The sequence below is a fragment of the Panonychus citri genome, unplaced genomic scaffold (assembly GCF_014898815.1).
Source record: "Panonychus citri isolate SS breed McGregor unplaced genomic scaffold, ASM1489881v1 Contig00033, whole genome shotgun sequence".
Lineage (NCBI taxonomy): Eukaryota > Metazoa > Arthropoda > Arachnida > Trombidiformes > Tetranychidae > Panonychus > Panonychus citri.
Window position 1 is genome coordinate 390,969 of NW_026515438.1, and position 20,078 is coordinate 411,046.

At 31.3% G+C, this 20,078-nt stretch overlaps 1 protein-coding gene and 1 long non-coding RNA gene across 2 annotated transcripts; both read left to right on the forward strand.

Moving 5' to 3' along the window:
- The first annotated feature begins 55 nt into the window (after positions 1–55).
- On the forward strand, positions 56–16,504 carry LOC128397557 (homeobox protein Wariai-like). Its single transcript, XM_053358295.1, has 4 exons — positions 56–709; positions 1,466–1,712; positions 14,973–15,944; positions 16,032–16,504. Exons 1-3 carry the CDS (start codon positions 474–476, stop codon positions 15,888–15,890), a joined length of 1,401 nt encoding a protein of 466 aa, XP_053214270.1. The 5' UTR covers positions 56–473; the 3' UTR covers positions 15,891–15,944; positions 16,032–16,504.
- A 415-nt stretch (positions 16,505–16,919) lies between these two features.
- LOC128397571 (uncharacterized) lies at positions 16,920–19,019 on the forward strand. Its single transcript, XR_008326972.1, has 3 exons — positions 16,920–17,231; positions 17,920–18,109; positions 18,532–19,019. It is a non-coding gene; the product is annotated as an uncharacterized LOC128397571 (long non-coding RNA).
- Positions 19,020–20,078: the final 1,059 nt, after the last annotated feature.

Consider the following 20,078-nt stretch of genomic DNA (forward strand, 5'->3'; position numbering starts at 1 on the left):
GATTAACTCATTGAATCCAAAGGAAGCAAAAAAGTGTCCAGAATGGTCAGTGAGGAAAAATTTGGAACAAAAGAAATAAAAAAAAAGTCCAATGGACAGAACTGGACAGTCAGAATGATAATATTTCCAATATTCATCATGATTATATGAATACAATTAACTGATTGTATTGTATAATTTGGCTTGCGCATGATGATGATGATAATGATGATAGAGATGATATTTATCAAGGTGAAATTAATTCATTGATAACATGAGGATTCATTGGAAACTAATATCATTATCAACTTGTATTGGTTACAATTAATTTCATCTCAAACTGTTAATCAACATCGGGATAATTAAGTGAAGATTTTACTAAAACTGTTGTTACTTTTTATGAGTTGTACTTGTTTTTTTTTAAATTATCCTTATTTGTATATTTACAATTAAGTTACTTTTAATTGTGTTGTTTAATTATCTCTCAATGAATTATGGTCTCGATTGCGGATTCGTTAACTTCAACTGGACAATGGGCAAGTTTAGCTTATCCAACGGAATATTTAACAATTAACTCAAAGGCAACTAAAAGTAATCATAATTATCCTTATGCTAATGGAACAATTAACTCAAATCAACGACAAAAGCTGACAATTAACAATAAAATTAATCCGGTTGACTCTAATTCAAACATTGCTCTTTTTGATTCAATTCGTAATCAAAGATACAGGTAATTATGATCAATTTAAATCAATAATTTGAAATCTTATATTGTTATCATTATTTACTATCAAATATATAAGTAACAATATAATTATGATTTATCAGAAATCAATAAATTGTTTACAATTTTTAATAAATACTAATGGACTTGGATATTGATAACAATTGAAAAAAAAATCATTAATCAGTGACAAGACAATTAACCTTGAAAAGGTTGATAAACAAAATTAAAAGTCAATATTTTTTAAATTTTCAAGTAAAATGCTTAATGATTAGTTGATTGTTGATGATTATTAACCATGGAATCAACATAATCAAATGGTTATATTTGATTGTATTGGCTAATCAATACTCTTTACATGTTAATCTGATATAATCAACATGAAGACAAAAATCAATTGTGAACTTGAAATTGATGATTACATTAATTGTCACCAATATTATTACAATTAGAGTTGCTAATCAATAACTAGAAAATGACATGACCATTGACAATTTTTTGTTATCAAATTACAACTAAATCAAATGTTACTTGACCAATCAATTTAACTTAACCTACAATTAACAATTAAATGTTGATTATGATCAAATATCAAAATCAAAAACAGTTAATTGAAGTGAAAATTTAAAATTTTCTTAAGGAAAGAGCAATTTAAAAATTGATTCAATGTCATTGTCTTTGGTTTATTGATTGGTGATTTTTCAGTCGATGAACTTAATCAACTATAAATTATTGATTGTTGTTAATTTCTTAATTAATCAGACAGTGTCTTCTGTTGATCCAAAGTGGTCAAGATGTGAATGGACGCAATGAATCAGGGGAAACTCCATTAATCTTTTTGGTGAAGACATTAAATCGTAAAGAACAACGAAAGATGAGAATCAAATTTGCTAAATTGTTGATTGATTTTGGAGCCAATCCAAATATACAAGATTCTCGGGGTCAAACTGCCTTAATTCATGCAACAATTAAGGGTCAAGATGATGTCGTTCAGTTGCTACTTTCTCATGTAAGTAAATCAATTTATCACAATCATTGATTATCTTAACAATTAGCAGGTTGCTATGAGAATGTGAAACAATTGATAGTTAAAACTAGTGATTAACTTTCAAAACAATTAACTCGCTTCTCTCTCTGTGTATGGTTAATAACAATCAATTGATTGTCTTAATTGTCTGACCAAAATAATGACAAGTTGTTAACTCTTTCAATTGAAACAATTGATTTATATTTAACTTGGAAAGTTGATTTAACTCTAATGATTAAGACTTCTTAATGGATTATGAGTGTTCCTAGTAAACAATTTAACCTTTAATTTTGTAAGGGAAACGCTTCGATTGGCTTCTTTCCCCCTTAATTATTTCTCTCCATCAACAATCAATTAATTATTATATTTGTTTATCCCGCTTAATCTCTGTAACCAATCATCTCTTTCTTTACCTGCATAAATACCTATGCTATTTCCTTTTCCACATCACTCATGATCAGTTGAAAATAGTTGTTACTACTCATCTTTATGTTAATCTCTCAATCAGGTTATGTTAATGTCTAACCTTTAACTTACTCAAGTTAACTCTCTCTTCCCCAATCTCTCAACTTCCGTTTCCATGTTATAAATCTCAAAGTTACTTATCAATAAACAATTTCTAATTAACTAAATCGTTACTCAATTGCTCTTGCTAATTGGCTAAGAGGGATATTAGGGTAATTTACTTTAAACCCTCTCACTAATTGCTAGGATTGCAGTTCGATCATTTCGGTGCATTTTTGTAAGGGTGCCTGTACCTCATCCCCGTGAATTAATTAGACCTTACAAATGGTGGAGATCCCTCATTACTTAAACGAGTAATAACCAGAGTAGTGGTAATCATTATCTTGTCTGAAGGTCATCGTAGTGTGTTCCTTTACACGTGTTACTAGCTCTGAGTGTGTTCTTTCCCTGTGTGTGCTTTTTAGCAACAATTAGTAACAATTTAACAAAGTGGAGCTTTCGTCCTCATCTTCAATAGAATCAAAATTCTTCACATCATTCGATTCGAGAATTTATTCATCATTAAGAACAGCATTTTCTGTTCCAAACCTCAACACATCTTTAGTTGAATTTTTTCACGAAAACAAAAGAGTTAACGTGCACGATTGGACATTCAGTGATTCAATCATGTCTGAAGAAACAATTACGGTTGGCGCTTATATCAATGACGAGACTAATCGTCAAAAGCTCTGTGAAATTTATGGACTTAAATATTCAGTCCAAGGTAAAGCCTATGTCACCAAGGTCATTCGCGAGGCGATGACCACACAAGCCTTTATTTGTGGTTCCCTTTTATCCTATTCATCACCCATCGATAAAAATCATCAATTCGACCCTAAATTCCTCGATTGCCCTGAAATTCACCACCGATTGAGAAGCGCTGGTATTACCGAAGAGAATCTTCGAAAATTAATCAAGGAAGAAGTCATCGATGAAGGTAAGAATCTCTCTGAAGATTATCTAAAAGAACTTGAGTTCACATCTATGCAAATCAAAAGGTATTTTGAGTGTTTCCCTCAGAATGATGATCATGATGAAGCTTTAGTCGATGACATTGTCAATGACGAGCCTCATGATTATCATTCTCCACTCCCAAATAACCACAAACAGAAAACCAACCCTCAGACTCCAATCAATTCCAATCAAATGTTTAATTTCACTCCTCAATTTTTTCAGCAAATGTTCAGATCTAATTCACCATCAATTCTTGATGGATTTAAATTCAAATCAGTAATTGAAGAATACATTGAAAAAGGGTCACTGACTTTTTGCCAATGGTTAAACAAACTAGAGAGAAGAGTTTCTCTTCTAGAATTATCTGATCACCTTGCTATTAAAACTCTGTGCACAAGTAACTGATGATATTCATAAAGCTATTGATGAAATTTCAGAAACAATCCTAACATTTCTTTTGCTAATTTAGTTAAACGTGTTCGTGAAAGCTTGTAGGCGAAAGAGAAGTAGCTGAAGGACTGAAAAATTGTTCAATAAGAAATTCACGAAAGGCATCAATCCAAGTGATTATGTCTTCGAATTAACAGAAGCAGCTAGGTTAGTGATACCTAAGATTCCAGATAAAGGAATCATCTTTTTAATTCTCCATTTGCTTCCAAATGAATTGAGCTTCTCTTTGAGACACAATTCAAATGTAAACACGTTGGATAAATTAACTAAATTTTTAATCATTTATAGCAATAAGATAAAGGATAGCTCTTGCGATGAAAATTATGTTCCGAGTCCAACTAATCGTCGACAGAATCAAGGTAACAATAACAATAGAAAATCCAATGGATTTAACTCCAATTTCACTCCCAGTAAAGATAATTCTAATCGATCCCAGCGATCAAATCAATCCAGTTCACCTAATTCTAGAGGTAAATCTCTGTCGTACAATCAAGATCAGAACAGTTCATCATCACCTAATAATTCAAGATCGTCTAGAGGTCGATCAAGTAATTATAGAGGACGAGGAAGGTCAAACAATCAGCAATCTAATCGACCTCCAAATCAACAGTCAAATCAGCAACAATCCACAAATTACAGTAACAATGAGAATAACAATAACAGTAACACAAACAATAATAGTAATTATTGTTCCTTATGTACTAGTTACGGTCATTCGACAGCAAATTGTCAGGCTAGAGTAGCCGCTGAAAATTCAACAAATTGTATGATACAAGCTATCAACAATCAAATCAATATGAGACCGAGAGTAACAATTAACATTGATCACCATGAAATAGCCAATATTGAAGCTCTTCTTGATTCCGGCTCAGGCTCAACTTTCATGCGAAAAGATTTAGCAATTAGATTGCAAATTCCTATTTATCAGAGTCACCATGAGTTTCTAGGGTTGTCAGGAAGAAATAAACCTGTGAGAGCGGTAGGTGTTACACAATTGGTTTTTAAAGTAGAAAATCCAATCAAATTGGATCCATTAAGAGTTTTTGTCCTTGAGGAGTTACCATTTGAAATGATACTTGGTAAAAATTTCTGGTTCTGGTCTAACACAGCACTGGAAGCTGACCCGGTGAAAGGTTGGAAACCAACCAGATCTGGTAAAAATCTCAGAATTACTCTGAAGATTCCCGGACCTGAATGTTTTCATCACCTTTTCACAACTCAATTCCCAAGAATCTATGGACCCGCCCGTAATTACCCACCTAACTGCAGACAAATTCGCTCACAGTCCACAACTTCGACCTCACATTCAACCTCAAACTCACCTTCACAACAAAATCAATCAACTAAATCATCAACAAATAAATCATTCAACAATTAATCAACAATCATCACCTTCCAGCTACAATCAACCTACAAGTCACAATCATCCAAATCAATTTAATCATCAACAATTAAATTCTTCTTCTTCTTCAACTTTTAATCACAATTTAATCTTTCCACATCAATCAACTTTTAATCAATCGCCTTATAATCAGCAATCAATTAATTTTAATCAACAATCGCCATTTTAATCAGCATGATAATCATGTCCTCCTTTCAGATGAACAATATCTTCATGAAATTAAAAAGCCAAATTAGACACAAGACGAGATGAATTTCCTTCGGAAATTTCAAATTTACAATCAACATTAATTAAAGGCATCTCATCAAATTTAAATCAGCATCAAAAATCAACAATGGTTGATTTTCTTAACAAATTTAAATCGGTTTTCTCAACTCACAAATACGACCTGGGTTGTATTCCAGCCGAAACAGTCAATATTAAAATCGATATTGGAAGTCATTCTATTCCAAAATGTAACCCTTATCGACTTGGTCCAAAGAAGAGGAAATTCTGGACAAGAAGATAACTGAACTAATTCAGAACAACATCATTGAACCATCTAATTCCTGTGGTGGTTCCCCTGCATTTCTAGTCGAAAAACCTGGTGGTAAAGACTATCGTTTGGTTACATCATTTAAAGAACTGAATTCTATCATGAAAACAAGAAGCTATCCAATGCCCAACATTGATGATCATATTCAAGCTTTGGCAGGCTATGAATATTTCATCACCATCGATTTTGCTCAAGGATTTCATCAAATCCAATTAAATCCTTCCGAAAGAGAAAAAGTCGCTCTTGTTACCGAAATGGGTAAATTTCAATATGTGAGATTACCCATGGGATTAGCTGATTCCCCTGCCTACTTTCAACAATTCGTAAATTCTGTCTTTGGTAATCTTCTCTACAAAGCTTGTTTAGCATATATTGATGACATCGTCATTTTTGGAAAAACGTTTGATGAATTAATCGCAAATGCTAATTCCGTTTTTTCCCGAATAAAAGATATTGGTTTAAAAGTTCAGCCTGATAAGTGTAAATGGGGACATAAAGAAGTAAAATTTTAGGTCATATTATCAGCGGAAATTCAGTTCGCCGGATCCTGAAAAATCCAGCGTCTCAAGGAATTTCAACCTCCCAAAATGTCAAGGGACTTCAAAGTCAACTGGGACTTTTCAATTATCTATCGAAATTTATCCCTAATTACTCAACTGTTGCTTCGATTCTGTTCGAGTTATGTTCTAAGAAGAACAAAGGTAAATTTAATTGGGATAAACATCATCAAAAGGCTTGGCAACACATCAAAGATTCATTGATAAAAGATTGTTTACTTTCTCAATTCAAACCTGAAGCTCAACATAAATTGATGGTTGATGCTTCATCTATTGCTGTTGGCGGGATTCTCCTTCAATTAGAAAACAATGAATGGAGAGCAGTTTCATATTTTGGACAGAACTTGCAAAATATCAACTGGCTTATACGATAACGGAGAAAGAGTGTTTGGCCGTTATCGTTGCAGTTAATAAATATTCTCATTATCTAAGTGGAAAAGTTTCACGATCGTTTCGATCATTGTGCACTTTGTGCTACCGAAAATTAATTTTAATGTGCACGATTGCACCGATGGGCCTCACTAATGTCACAATACGACTACAAGATCGAGTATAGTAAAGGAGACTCATCCAGCTGATTGCTTCTCACGTTCAAGTGAATGGCGCCATAAGAAAATCGGTGAAATAAATGAAGAAGACTATTACAAATATCTATTATTTGCTTTTGAGGAAAATTGTCAAGTGATGTACAACGATTGTCATCAATCTCCTCACAATTTAATTCATAATTCTAACTGGATGGATAGGGATGATTCATTAATCAAAAATTTCGATTGTGACGATATTGAAATGATTAAGGATGAAAATAAACATCAATGGATTTTATTTTCGAAACAATTGGCGGAAGAAATTGGAGAGAAAATGGGACAACCTGAGATTATTGACGATAAATTAGTTTCTAAATTTATCGCAACTGGTGATCAAAAATTCAAAGTTGATGATGATTTTAACGATTCGAGCGAAATTAAAAAGCATCAATCGAAAGACAATTATGTCAAACAAACAATTCGACAGCTATCAAAAGGTTATCTAACCAAGCATTTTGTCATGAAGCATGGGCTTCTTCAAAGAAAATTAACTAATAACAATTTGGCAATTGTTCTTCCTGCTTCTCTACAAGAAAAAGTTTTTAGTGCCTTGCACACGGAATCAATTGGAGGTCATTTTGGGTATAAATCTACTTCGAAACGAATGAAAGAACTATTCTGGTTTCCTCAAATGGACGAATGGTTAAAATCGAAAATTGCTAATTGCGATACTTGTTTATCTTTTAAACATCCCACAACAAACAATCATCGACCTCATCAAATGCCGATTCCAACTCAACCATTAGAACGATTACAAATCGACATCGTCGGAAAATTTCATCCGTCATCTCAAAGAAATGAATATTTATTCACAGCTGTCGACTATTTCACTAAATATGTATTCGCTCAACCTTACAGGAATCAAAAGGAGAACGAAGCAATTAAGTTTGTTAAATATATTATTCAATTTATCGGGCATCCTAAAGTTATTCAAGTGGATAATGGACCCTGTTTTAGATCAAATGGATTTAAAGAATTTTGTGAGCAACAAAAAATTAAATTACAATTTACAACTCCTTATCGACCTCAATCGAACGGATTGATCGAAAGGTTAAACGGTATTTTGGGAAACCGTATCAACATGTTTACAGTTATACCAAAAGATTGGGACAAGTGGATAACTGAACATGTTCTAAGTTACAATTCTGCTCATTCAGAAAATTTACAAACTTCTCCTTATTATCTGTTGTTTGGAAAATTACCAAACACTCCGCTACTCAATGAATTAGAAATTCAGCCTACGCAATCAAATCATGAGGAACTTCAACAATTAAGAAATGATCATTATCAGAGAATGATCGCTAATCAACAGAATCGACTTGATTTAATTGAACCTCAACCTTTACCATTTAAAGTAGGTGACAGAGTTAAAGTTTCTGTTAAAATTCAGAACAAATTAAGAGGAAAGAAATTAACTGCTCCTTACAAAGGAGATTATATTGTTATTGAAACTTATGATTCTGCGGCCTTAATTGTGGGACTAAAAGGTCCAGCATTTAAAGTTAATTATGAAAATTTAAAACTAGCAGGTGAAAGATCTGAGATAACTGATTTAACTGATCAATCAGCTGATGTTTTGACAACATCAGAAAACACAGAATAAGTTAATTGTTCAATTAATTGTCACAATTAACTTAAGTGAACTTCCTATCAGTATCAAACATTTCTTCTTTCTAATCATCAGAAATTAAAATTTTAATTTCTGCTTTCATTCAATCTCACTTTCTCCTCTCATAATTAAAAGATAGATATTCCCTTTCATTCCATTGATAACCAAAGTAAATTACCCTAATTATCAATGTTCAGATAGCAGTGGTCACAAATTAGATTTGATCAAAAAGTAAATTACCCTTTGATCAATCATTCGCAAAAATTTAAAGTTAATTCAGTTCAGAGTAAATTACCCTGATATCTGACTGATTAATTTAAATTTCAATGAATCAATTAATTGATTCAAAAACCTTTTACCAATCCCTTGATTTGTTGTTTTTCTTTCTCCTCCTTTGGTGGAATAAATCAAAACTTCGCCATTGATAATCAATCAGATCCATTGAGATAATTCCCTTTAACGAAACAAAATAGAAAAATTAATTAATTTAAATGATAATTAAAAAGAAAATTAGGAAAATTTGATTTAAGTAACACTTGGATCAATGATTCGATTTTAATTAGAAAGAAATTCATCTTTCAGATGATAGTCTCGAGCTAATCTTCGCTGAGATTAAGATTTTAATTAACCAACAAATCAATTGTTTTAACTAATCAAATTGACCACAAGTATCCAAAGTAAATTACCCTGGTCCTTGTGTCCAGTAATATTGATACATTTAACAATTTCGCTATCTAATCTAAATCTATCTTCTCTCTTTCGTTCTCTCATTCTTAATATTTATTAATCAATTGATTATCTCTCTCCCTCTCTTTCTTTAATTAGAAGAATCTTGTTTACCAAAGTAAATTACCCTAGTAAACAAGTTAATGATTTCGATCAATGATCACAAGTTTAAACAGATCAAATTTCTGAGAGCAATTTAAATTCAATTGAAACAATAGAGACAAGAGATTCTGACCATTTGGTAAATTTAAAATTAAAAAGATCAACTTATCTTTTACTTTCCTCCATTTTGGTTCTCACGATAAGAAAAATTCGTCACCAACATGAAAACAAAAAGAAACAAAGAAAGCATTTAATTCATATTCAATTTTAAATTAAGATTTCGAATTAATCTAAATACATTAATTACCTTTTTCTGTCGATTCTCCTTCTCTAATTAATCAATTAGTTCCTCGTAATTAAAACAATTACCTTAAAACAGAAGAAAAGAAAAAAGCTTTAGTATTGTAAACGGTCAAAGTAAATTACCCTGAACCGAAATTACAAACACCAAATTCTGATTGACTAATCAACTAAATTAATGGGAAACAATCAATTGATTAACTCACAAAAGTAAATTACCCTTATTAAGTTAATCAAATTGATCAAAATTAAACAATTGAAACAAAAGAAATTACAAATTTCAACTTACCTTCTGATGCATATGTGAACGAGGTTCCAATTGAGAATTTCTCACAGAGATTCTGAAAAAACTATTCAGTCGATTTTCATGATTTAAACACCATCAGATTAAGCACATTTTAAATATCAAAATTGATATAAATTAACAATTTAAAAAATTAATTAACTAATTAATTTAATTAATTAATTAAGAGAAGAGACAAAAGTAAATTACCCTTGACTCTTCAATTATAACAGATTGCGCTTGCACAAACAAATTCTCTTTCTCTTTCTCTGTCTTTTCCGTTTCCTCCAAAAGAAAATTCTATTCTATTTTCTCCTTTCTCTTCTCTTTCTTTTCTCTGTCTATTTCTCTGTCTAAAAAGACAATGTCCATTTTTCTATTCTCTTTAAGGAAGAAGAGTTAAAAATGTTAATTTCTTCAAAGTGTCAACATGTTTTCACTTTCTCTTTGTTTCTTCAATCAAATCAACAATTAATTAATTATTTTTTCGTTTAATTTAGTAAGTATAAGGTAGATATTAGGGTAATTTACTCTAAACTACCTTAACTTAAACAAAATTAATTCAATTTAAATTAGTTTAATTAGAAAGTGTGACCAAAGTAAATTACCCTGGTCAACACGTTGTCTTAAAGTGATGCGTGTTAATTTTTGATTTGATTTCTCTTCAATCTTCCTTCATTTTCTTGAAGAAAATGCAACAATTAGTTAATTGTTTCAACAAAATCTCAACAATAATCAACAATAAGATTAAATTGTAAATTTTTTTCCTTTTCCATTCCTTTCCCAACAATAACCTTCGCTCAAAGTCAAAGTAGATATTGGGGTAATTTACTTCAAACTACTTTGTTAACTCTTATCCTATCCCAGTTAATTGTTAAATTAGGGTAATTTACTTTATACAACAATTAACTTTTCCAATCCAATCCTTTAATTGTCAACCACAAATAAAGTGCTGGTGTTAATTACCTGTGAACCCTTGGTGACATTGGTTGGATTCGTGCTGTTAAATTTTGGATAAATTTAAATGGATAAAATGGATAAGCAGTTGTCATCAGAAATGGAAACTGATGAAGGTAATGAAAATATTGGAGGTAATGAATTTATAAAGGAGTTGGATGGTGAACAATTCAAGAAATTCATCAAATTAAAAGTTCTAAAAGTTTACGGTGAAATAACTGAACGTCAATTCTCAGTTTCATTCGATAAGGTATTAGTTCAACCCGGATTTACAGTGGATAAGGTCAGTGGTGATCAACGATCTTACATTTGTATTCTATGTGATCAAATAGCACGAGTTCCGATGAAATGTATGGACTGTACCTTCTTCTGTTGTCGTACCTGTGCTCGTTTTCTTCATATTCTTTCTCAAGCAATTAAAAATCAACCTCTTACCAAGAATATTAATGAAGAAAAAATGGGAAATAAGCAATTTCTATGTCAATTTAATATTTGCGGAGATAATGGATTCTCCAAATTCGAGCCTTTAGCCGAAGACGAACGACAATTAATAACCAGTTATAAAGTAAATTGTATATATTCAAATTGTAAAGAAAATGGTGATTACGTTACAATTAGTAACCATTGTAAAAATTGTAAATCAAACAACAAATTTAAATTCGATTGTTCCAATGTGGCCGATACCTTTCTTCTCGACGATGAAACAATTAATGAAAATCCGAGCGATTTATATTTCATCGATCAAATTGGTCAAGAAAATTTCACCGAAGAAGATATTCAAGCTGCTTTTAAAGAGCAAGCAAATTCATCATTGAGAAATTTATTCAGTGATCCTGAACAATCAACATTATCAGATTCATCATCATCATCTAAACGCTCATCTGATACCGAATCAAATATTCCATCGAAAAAGAAATTAACTCCTTCCGAATATCTTCAAAGAAAATCTAAATCTAAAATTCAAAAACAAGTAGAACAATTAACAATTAATCAACAATCAATTTCACCAACTCCTTCATCTTCAACTACAACTACAACTACAGCCTCAACAATTAAAGAACCAATTTCAGCAGCAGATCTTTTCATTCAGCCGACTTCATTTGAATTATTATTAGAAAAATTAGGTTCACCTTTACCTGTTATTACTCCTTCATCAGATAAACAAAAAACTCCCAAAGAAACTGAAACAATTAAACAGATTAATTCATCTCCTTCCGCATCACCAACTCATGAACCAGAGATACCATGGGATATAATTGAAGCATCAAGAGCATTAAAATCTCAAGCTAATCAACGTCGTCGAGCCAATAAAAATGCTCGAAAACGAGGTGAATTAACTCCCGTAATTCCACCTCCCAAACCTTTTACCTTCCAACGTCCAAGGGAAGAAGATTGTGTTGATTGGAATGAACCTCCTCCACAACAACAATTAAAGATTTCAAGTGAAAATCTAACGACAATTATTGAACGAATTCCTGATTCAGTTCCTTCAACTCCAAAGTCAACTCCCGATCCAACTCCTTCAGATCCTCGAACCCGCCGATCTATTCCTTCGTTAAGCCTCTCATCATCTCAAGAATCTACTTCATCAGCTGTTCCTTCAACTTCATCATCTCAACCATCTCCTTCTCCATGTTCATCTCAACAATCACCAAATTCAGATGATATCATTTTCAATTTCAGTTCAGCCGAAAAATATCAACCGATCACTCAAGCTACTCCAGCTCATACGCCTGAAACTGAAGCTGAACTTGTTAAACGCCGTAAATCCCGATTATTATATCGACGAAAAAATTCAAAAGCATTTAACAAACAAAAAAATCAAAGGAGACAAAAGCTTTATAAAAATGTTATATTAGCTAAATCAATCCCTTCATTACCACTAATGATTCCTCCTGAACATTTCTCGAAGCAAATTGCTTCTGCAGTTGGAAAAATCAAATATTATGGTTTCAAAGTTTGTGCAATCGATATTGAGAAACAAACTATTGTAATGAAGGATGGAAGTTTTAAAAATGTTCCAGTATGGATTTCGATTGTCGACCAGTGCAATAATATTATCTACAACTCATTCATTCGTCATCCAGCAGCAGCTAATTGGGATATGCAAACAGCTTTTCATGGCTTAAAATACGAAGATGTTCGATTCGCACCGTTATTTGTAAAGTTCGAGATGAAGTTTTAAAAGTTCTAAGAAATATGATCGAATCATTCTCTGTGGTCACATTGCCGATCTTTTGATCTCTATCTAACTCCACGTGATCATTATTATTTATTACCTCGAATCGTTGACATTTCCCTTTATTATAATTGTCGAGTTAAATCAAAAGAAGCTCTTGGCCTAAAATATTGTGCCTTCGTTTTATTTGGAAAAATCTTTCAAGAAAAACTCCACTCCCCGATTATCGATGCAGCTTTTACCCTTTGGCTCTATTTAATCGATATGCCTCGAATTGAAGCAACTTTAATTGAATTATACAAAACCAAACCTCGTTTTACTAAAACTGGTTATCGAGGATACAATTGGCCTCTTAATTTCAATATGGGTGGACTTTTAAAGATGTTCTTAAACAAATTATCGATTGGCCTGATGCTCTTAAAACAAATCAAAACTCCCAAGAAAAGTACAAGAATCTCAGAAAATTCAACAATTTTATCCTGAAGATTTCATTGATGGAGAACCTGATCATAAACGACCGTTACCTTATAAGCATATCAGAAGCCTTTTCTACGCTTACGAACGTCGTTAAGCCTATTTAAAGGTCATAATCGACGCTTTGAACGGGGCTCTGTAAAACGCTTCGATTGGCTTCTTTCCCCTTAATTATTTCTCTCCATCAACAATCAATTAATTATTATATTTGTTTATCCCGCTTAATCTCTGTAACCAATCATCTCTTTCTTTACCTGCATAAATACCTATGCTATTTCCTTTTCCACATCACTCATGATCAGTTGAAAATAGTTGTTACTACTCATCTTTATGTTAATCTCTCAATCAGGTTATGTTAATGTCTAACCTTTAACTTACTCAAGTTAACTCTCTCTTCCCCAATCTCTCAACTTCCGTTTCCATGTTATAAATCTCAAAGTGTTACTTACTTCAATAAACAATTTCCTAATTAACTAAATCGTTACTCAATTGCTCTTGCTAATTGGCTAAGAGGGATATTAGGGTAATTTACTTTAAACCCTCTCACTAATTGCTAGGATTGCAGTTCGATCATTTCGGTGCATTTTTGTAAGGGTGCCTGTACCTCATCCCCGTGAATTAATTAGACCTTACAATTTGATTGATTATGATTCATCTAAATTGATCATTTGAATTGATTAGATGTTAGATTGATCGGAATCTATCATGTTTCAGTAATAATATTCATTTGATTGATTATCATCATCATCATCATCATACTTTGATTGTAATTGTAACATTTTAAGATCAATAATATTTCATTAACAATTAGAAAGTTTATTTCCATCGGAAGTGAATTAAGATTTAATCTAATGATCTTGACATATAATCAAAAGAAATCAAATTAATCATTTAGAGCTAAATTGTTGATCTTGAATATAATATAAGTGAAAGTACAAATCAACATTTTAATTAACCTAAATTGTTGAATGAAAACAGAAACCATTGGATTAACTTTAATTCATCATCTTGACCATTAGGTTGACATAGATTTTACCTTTGGTTATGGAAACACAATTAACTGTGTAACCTAATTACCTTTCATGTTGATGATATTAAAAAAAGGGTCAAGCCCAAGTTTAACCTGTACATGGTCAACTGATTGGTCAACTTGGTCAGAAATTTGTGTCACCATAGTGATGATAATACTGACCACTGAACAGATAAAACCAAATCACTGAATGACCAGAGGAAGATGAGTAAGAACCTAAATTCATATCAACAAGCGTCCTAATTAAATTGTCTCATTAACCAAATTAACTGAATCAGATTAATGATAAGTGAATTGTGATTCCATCAGTTGTTTTCCACTGGAGAAATCAATCAAATCAATTAATCTTTAAATCTTAACCTTGATTTAATCAATATTATATTTCTGATCATTGATCATCAGTCGTAATATTATTAATATTATTATGATTAATAACAATTAACAACTGAGATGAAAGTTGGTCAAGTTTGACTAAGAATCTAATTGAGATGAGTAACCAATAGAGTCGAAAAGGAAATGAAGAAAAATTTTTGCTCGAACTCAATTCAAAATGATTTACTAATTGTCACATAAATTAATTGATACATTAACAGGTTAATACCGATATCACGATTCAGGACAAAGAGGGCAATACTGCCCTGATGCATGGGGCTAAAAGTGGACAATCAAATGTCGTCGAGTGTTTTGTTGGTCATTTCATCAAACGCGAACTTGATCCTAATCTATTGAGACAACGAAACAATTACGGCAAAAACGCATTGGAAATTGCAAAGGAAGAATCAAAAGGTGAAATTGTATCGCAATTAACTAATTACTTGACCCAATTCAATTCGATTTACTCGAAAGACTTGGAAAGATGGACATCAATCAGACCAACACTTTCGAAAGCTAAATCACTTGATTCAATTTCCGTTGATTCAGATGGAACCTATGTAACTAGTGATTATCACAATCAACTTAATCATGATCAAAATCATCACACTGGATCACAATATCATCTTGATGGTAAAGATGATGATTTAATTGCGACCAAGATGAAACAATGTTCATTATCACGTCGTCATTATAACAACAATAATAACTCAACGGATAAAAATGAAGCTAATTGCGATGATAATTTAACTAATTGTAATAGTTTCGAAACTGCTCTGAGGAAAAAGATTGAAAATCTTAAATCAATTAACCGATCAACTGATTATTATGAGGAAATCTGGGAACAAGAAACAATGTCTTGGTTTGGAAATGGAGAAATCAATGAAAATACTAATAGCACAATCAATAAATCACAATTAAAAACTTCAACAAAATCATCTTCGTCTAAATCATCTTCATCTAAAGGAGGTAAATCTGATGTAATTAAAGCTAATCCAGATTCTAATCACAATCAAGAGATTGCTCAAGATTGTGAATCGTTGAAATTACCACCGATTGGATCTAATCGGTTAATTGATTACAAAACTTGGTGTGATTTAGCAACTTCATCAAGAAATAACAATTTAAAAAAGTTATGATTGATTGTTACTAATTGTTATCAACTGGAATCCAATTGCTAACTGTTAAGTTTGGTGAGTTTGATTTACTTTCAATTGTTACGAGTTGTTAGTTAATTGATAAAACTGAACGTTAATTGTTTCTCATTGTTTTTTTTTCAGAATCAAATTTGCTAATTGACAAAATTTGTTAATTGTTATTGAAAATTCAAGGATTATCATTACAGTGATGGTTTGTTAAACTAGTTAGTAAATTTTCATTTACTAATTAACAAATGGAATGGTCATTTCACCAATGGAATTGATTTTCTGTATAATTAAATTTAAACTGAGTTTCATTTTCCCACAACAATTAAAACAAAATTATATCACATTAACACATATTCATATTGACATAATCTAATTGTTAATTAAATTGCTTGGACTTCCCTGATTTTATTTGTCATTAATTATCAACAATCACCAATCTTTAAAAAGCTCAAACAATTAACTTAAAAATAAGATAATAGAGACAAATTAATTATCGATATTATTTTTCCTTGATTGTTGATTATTTGGAAATTTTTTCTGACAATTTAAAGTTATCAAAATAAGAAACACTTTAAACTTTATGTAAATATTGCAACTGATTAATTGAATAAATAAAATCCAAAACAATTTACTAATCGTCTTCTGGATTAATTAATGCAAGCGCTATTTGGAAGCAATTAATTAGTTAATTGTGATGAGATGGAAATTTTTTCTTCCATTTACTTAACACCATTAGGTGAATGCTTTGGACAGTACAAGCCACCGACGGGCCATCATTAGGTACTCAAAGTTTGGTTCAGTTTCGATACATAATCAATGTTTTCGAGCTCACAAATTGATCGATAATTAGTGTTAATCAACGATGATTAATTAAGAGAGAAAGTTGACAATTTAGTGTAAAACACAAGATGATTAATCCAATCGAATTAAGTTTTCTCTCCGACAATAGATGGCGAAGTTGGTAACAGTTCTCAATGGATTTTATTTATTAGATTTTCGTATTGATGAGAAATGAAAACAATGAATTCGATACTCGAAAGGTTCAGTTGGTTTCTTTGATCGTGATTTAGTTGTGATAATATGAAATCTTCGTAAATAATTGTGAATTAATTAATTGATTTTTTCTTTTGCCAACGATTAAATTATTTTTCCATTGAAAATAATGGCCACAGTTCTTCATGTTGATCTCCATTGTTTTTTTAATTATTTTAATTATTTGTTATTCTTACTATGTTAAAGCTTATCGATCAAATCAATTTAATTTGTTCACTTCGAAAATTGTTCCTGATCTCAATCAACTTGGATTCTTATGCATATTGTTAAAATAAGCAAGTAATTCATATGAGATTTTTTTTTCTATTACAAGAGAAACATTTTCGTTTTCTTGTATCGATTTCACTCTTTCTGGAGAGTCTTCAATAAGTCTTAATTTTAATTATGTTCTATTGCTGATAGAACTCTGATTTTGACTGGAAATTAAAGCCCAGAGGCTGTTTGTTATTAGAAGAAATTTCAGAAAAATCTGAAATTTCGTTTAGCTCTGAAGTTGAATTAGGTCAAAAGTCTCGATTTCACAATGAAACCGAACTGCGGTCACAAATATTTTTGGAATTTCATTTTCTTCAATTTTAATATTCCAATAATTATCTCTACATTAATAGGATTTGGAATCATTATCGATTGTGTAATTTTTAAAATTCAAAAGACTCGAACTTGACCCAAAAAAAGAAGAACTTTTAACCCTTAAGAAATCGATGACCTAATTTCTCTGTGTTCAAATTTCCATAGGAAAAGTTGTGAGTTGTGACCTAATTTGACCTCAAAATGCTAAGAAATTTCGGATTTTTCTGGAATTCACTCCTCAGATCTAATAGACCATGGGCTTTAATTTGCAATCGAAATCAAAGTTCTATCAACATTAGAACATTGTTAAAGTAAAGCCTTATTCAATGGCCTATTAACCTTTTTGGCTTCGTTTCAATGTCATCTTTTTTCTTGTTTTTTTTTCATGAACATGAAGATCACGGTCAGAGGCTTCATCTTAATTTCCCTAGAACTTTTTGGATCTAATTGTACAACTCATGAATTTGGTTCGAAGTCAATTTGCATTACTAGATTTTTACGTTGACAAAAAACTGAAAGAACTGGAAAATAAGTCAAAAACTGAAGGATTTGGGGACGAGAATGATGGTAACCACAATTAACATATTGTGAGTAATAATGAGTTTTACTGTTATCGATTTTGTTGAGAAATAATCATGGACCATAATCGATTGTTGGAAATCTAATGAACAGAATCACTAATTGTCAAGAGAATAGAAATCGAGGAAGAAAATAGAGAGAATAAAATAAAAAGAAACTTCGAGCAAGAGATAAATTCGTTTGGTATCATTACGATTTCGATAATTTCCAATTCCAATTCGATCTTGGAGAGATTTAGAACTACGAACAGTTCTGACATCGAGTTTATCGAACTGGACTCAGTGATGGCCAAAAGAACCCAAAGAACCAGAATAAAATAAATTTTCGATTGTAAACAAATTCACTTTCTGAATCCAACAATCGATCTAACGAAACATGAGATTTCATGTAAATTCGTAGTAATTAATTTCTCTTTTCTTTTACCTTCTAGATGGCTGAGAAGTTCCCAATCGATTCGGAATTAGGTATAAATACTATCCAGTTGCCCGATGAATGTCAGTCCAAAAGGTTGAAATCGTTGGTGCGACGATGTTTGGCCTATGGATGCATAGGACTTTCGATATCTATTTATTTGTTATTTCTGTTCATCATTGTATCGCTATTTTATTCAGCACTACAACCGACGTAGAAATTGGTTCGAAGTCAATTCCACAATTTACTTAAATGAAAAATTCTTATTTATTGTCACTCGAAGGCACAAAAGAAACTCAAGCAAGAGATCCAACAATTAATTTATTCATATTGTAATTTTCATTGATTAGATTTATTTTACTATAAATGTTAAATTATGATAAATTTTACTTTACCGAAATTGTTATTGCACAGAAATGAGTTTAATTGTGTTACCGATTGATTGTCTTCATTACTTGTCATCCTGATCTAATTTAATAAAACAAACTGATGAATTATTATCCACAATTAACTGATTATCTTTTCATTTTAAAATCATTATTTTGCCATAAATTGCAAAGCAAAATTCCTATTCTAAAGTAAGAGGCAGAATTTCATCAACTAGAACTGAGCTTGGTTATAATCAGAACTTTAAAATCTCATGTTTTTCAGAGAGAGAGAGAGTGAGTGAGAGAGAGAGAGAGAGAGAGAGAGAGTTGAGCATCTCACCTCAAGTTCTGATTCCTGTCGATGAGCCTCCAGTTCATTTTGAAAGGTTCATGTTTCCAATGAGCTGAATGCAAGGTCGTTGTTTCCTGGAGCATTCATGATGAGTGGAAGATTAGTTGATCGAAATCAAAGGAAGAATCTGAAACTGGTGCGTTTTTATCATCCAAAGGGGGAAATTATGATAATATCTTAATCTTTATCTAGAATAGATTAAGAAAATAAGATTAGAATATTTTTTAACTTTATTAGTTAATCGATAACATCTTAACCTTGATTTAATCGATATTATATTTCTGATCATTGATCAACAGTCGCAATAATAACAATTAACAGCAGAGACAAAACTAGGTCAAGTTTAACCAAGAATCTTATTAGGATCTTAAGATGATTAACCAATGGAGTGGAAAAAAAAGAAATGAAGAAACTTTGTTTCGAACTCAATTTAAAATGTTAAAATCACTAATTGTTTGCATTAACTAATCAGTTAATTAATTGATTCCTTCAAACACGAACTTGATTCTAATCTATTGCGACAAAGAAACTATTATGGAAAAAGTTTCATCAACTTATCAAAATTACCACCGATTGTATCTAATCAATTGATTGGCAACAATTATCGTTAATTGTAATTGTTATCAATTGGAATTCAATTAACTGTTGCAGTAAACTTGATTTAGTCTCAATTGTTTTAACTGATCCATCTAAATCTTAATCAATCATTATTATCAACCATTGATCTTTCAATTAACTGATTTGATTACATGTCTATGTTTATTATTTAATTGTAAGGTCAATCGATTCACTCTAATAATTAATGATTAATTTAGTTGATCAAATTTTCTATTGGGCCACTGATTA

Excerpts from the sequence above, each read along its gene's own strand:
- LOC128397557 (XM_053358295.1), top strand. The coding sequence starts at position 474 with ATGGTCTCGATTGCGGATTCGTTAACTTCAACTGGACAATGGGCAAGT. Across the intron at positions 710-1,465 it reads ATTCGTAATCAAAGATACAG|ACAGTGTCTTCTGTTGATCC; the intron begins GTAATTATGATC and ends TTAATTAATCAG. Across the intron at positions 1,713-14,972 it reads TTCAGTTGCTACTTTCTCAT|GTTAATACCGATATCACGAT; the intron begins GTAAGTAAATCA and ends ATACATTAACAG.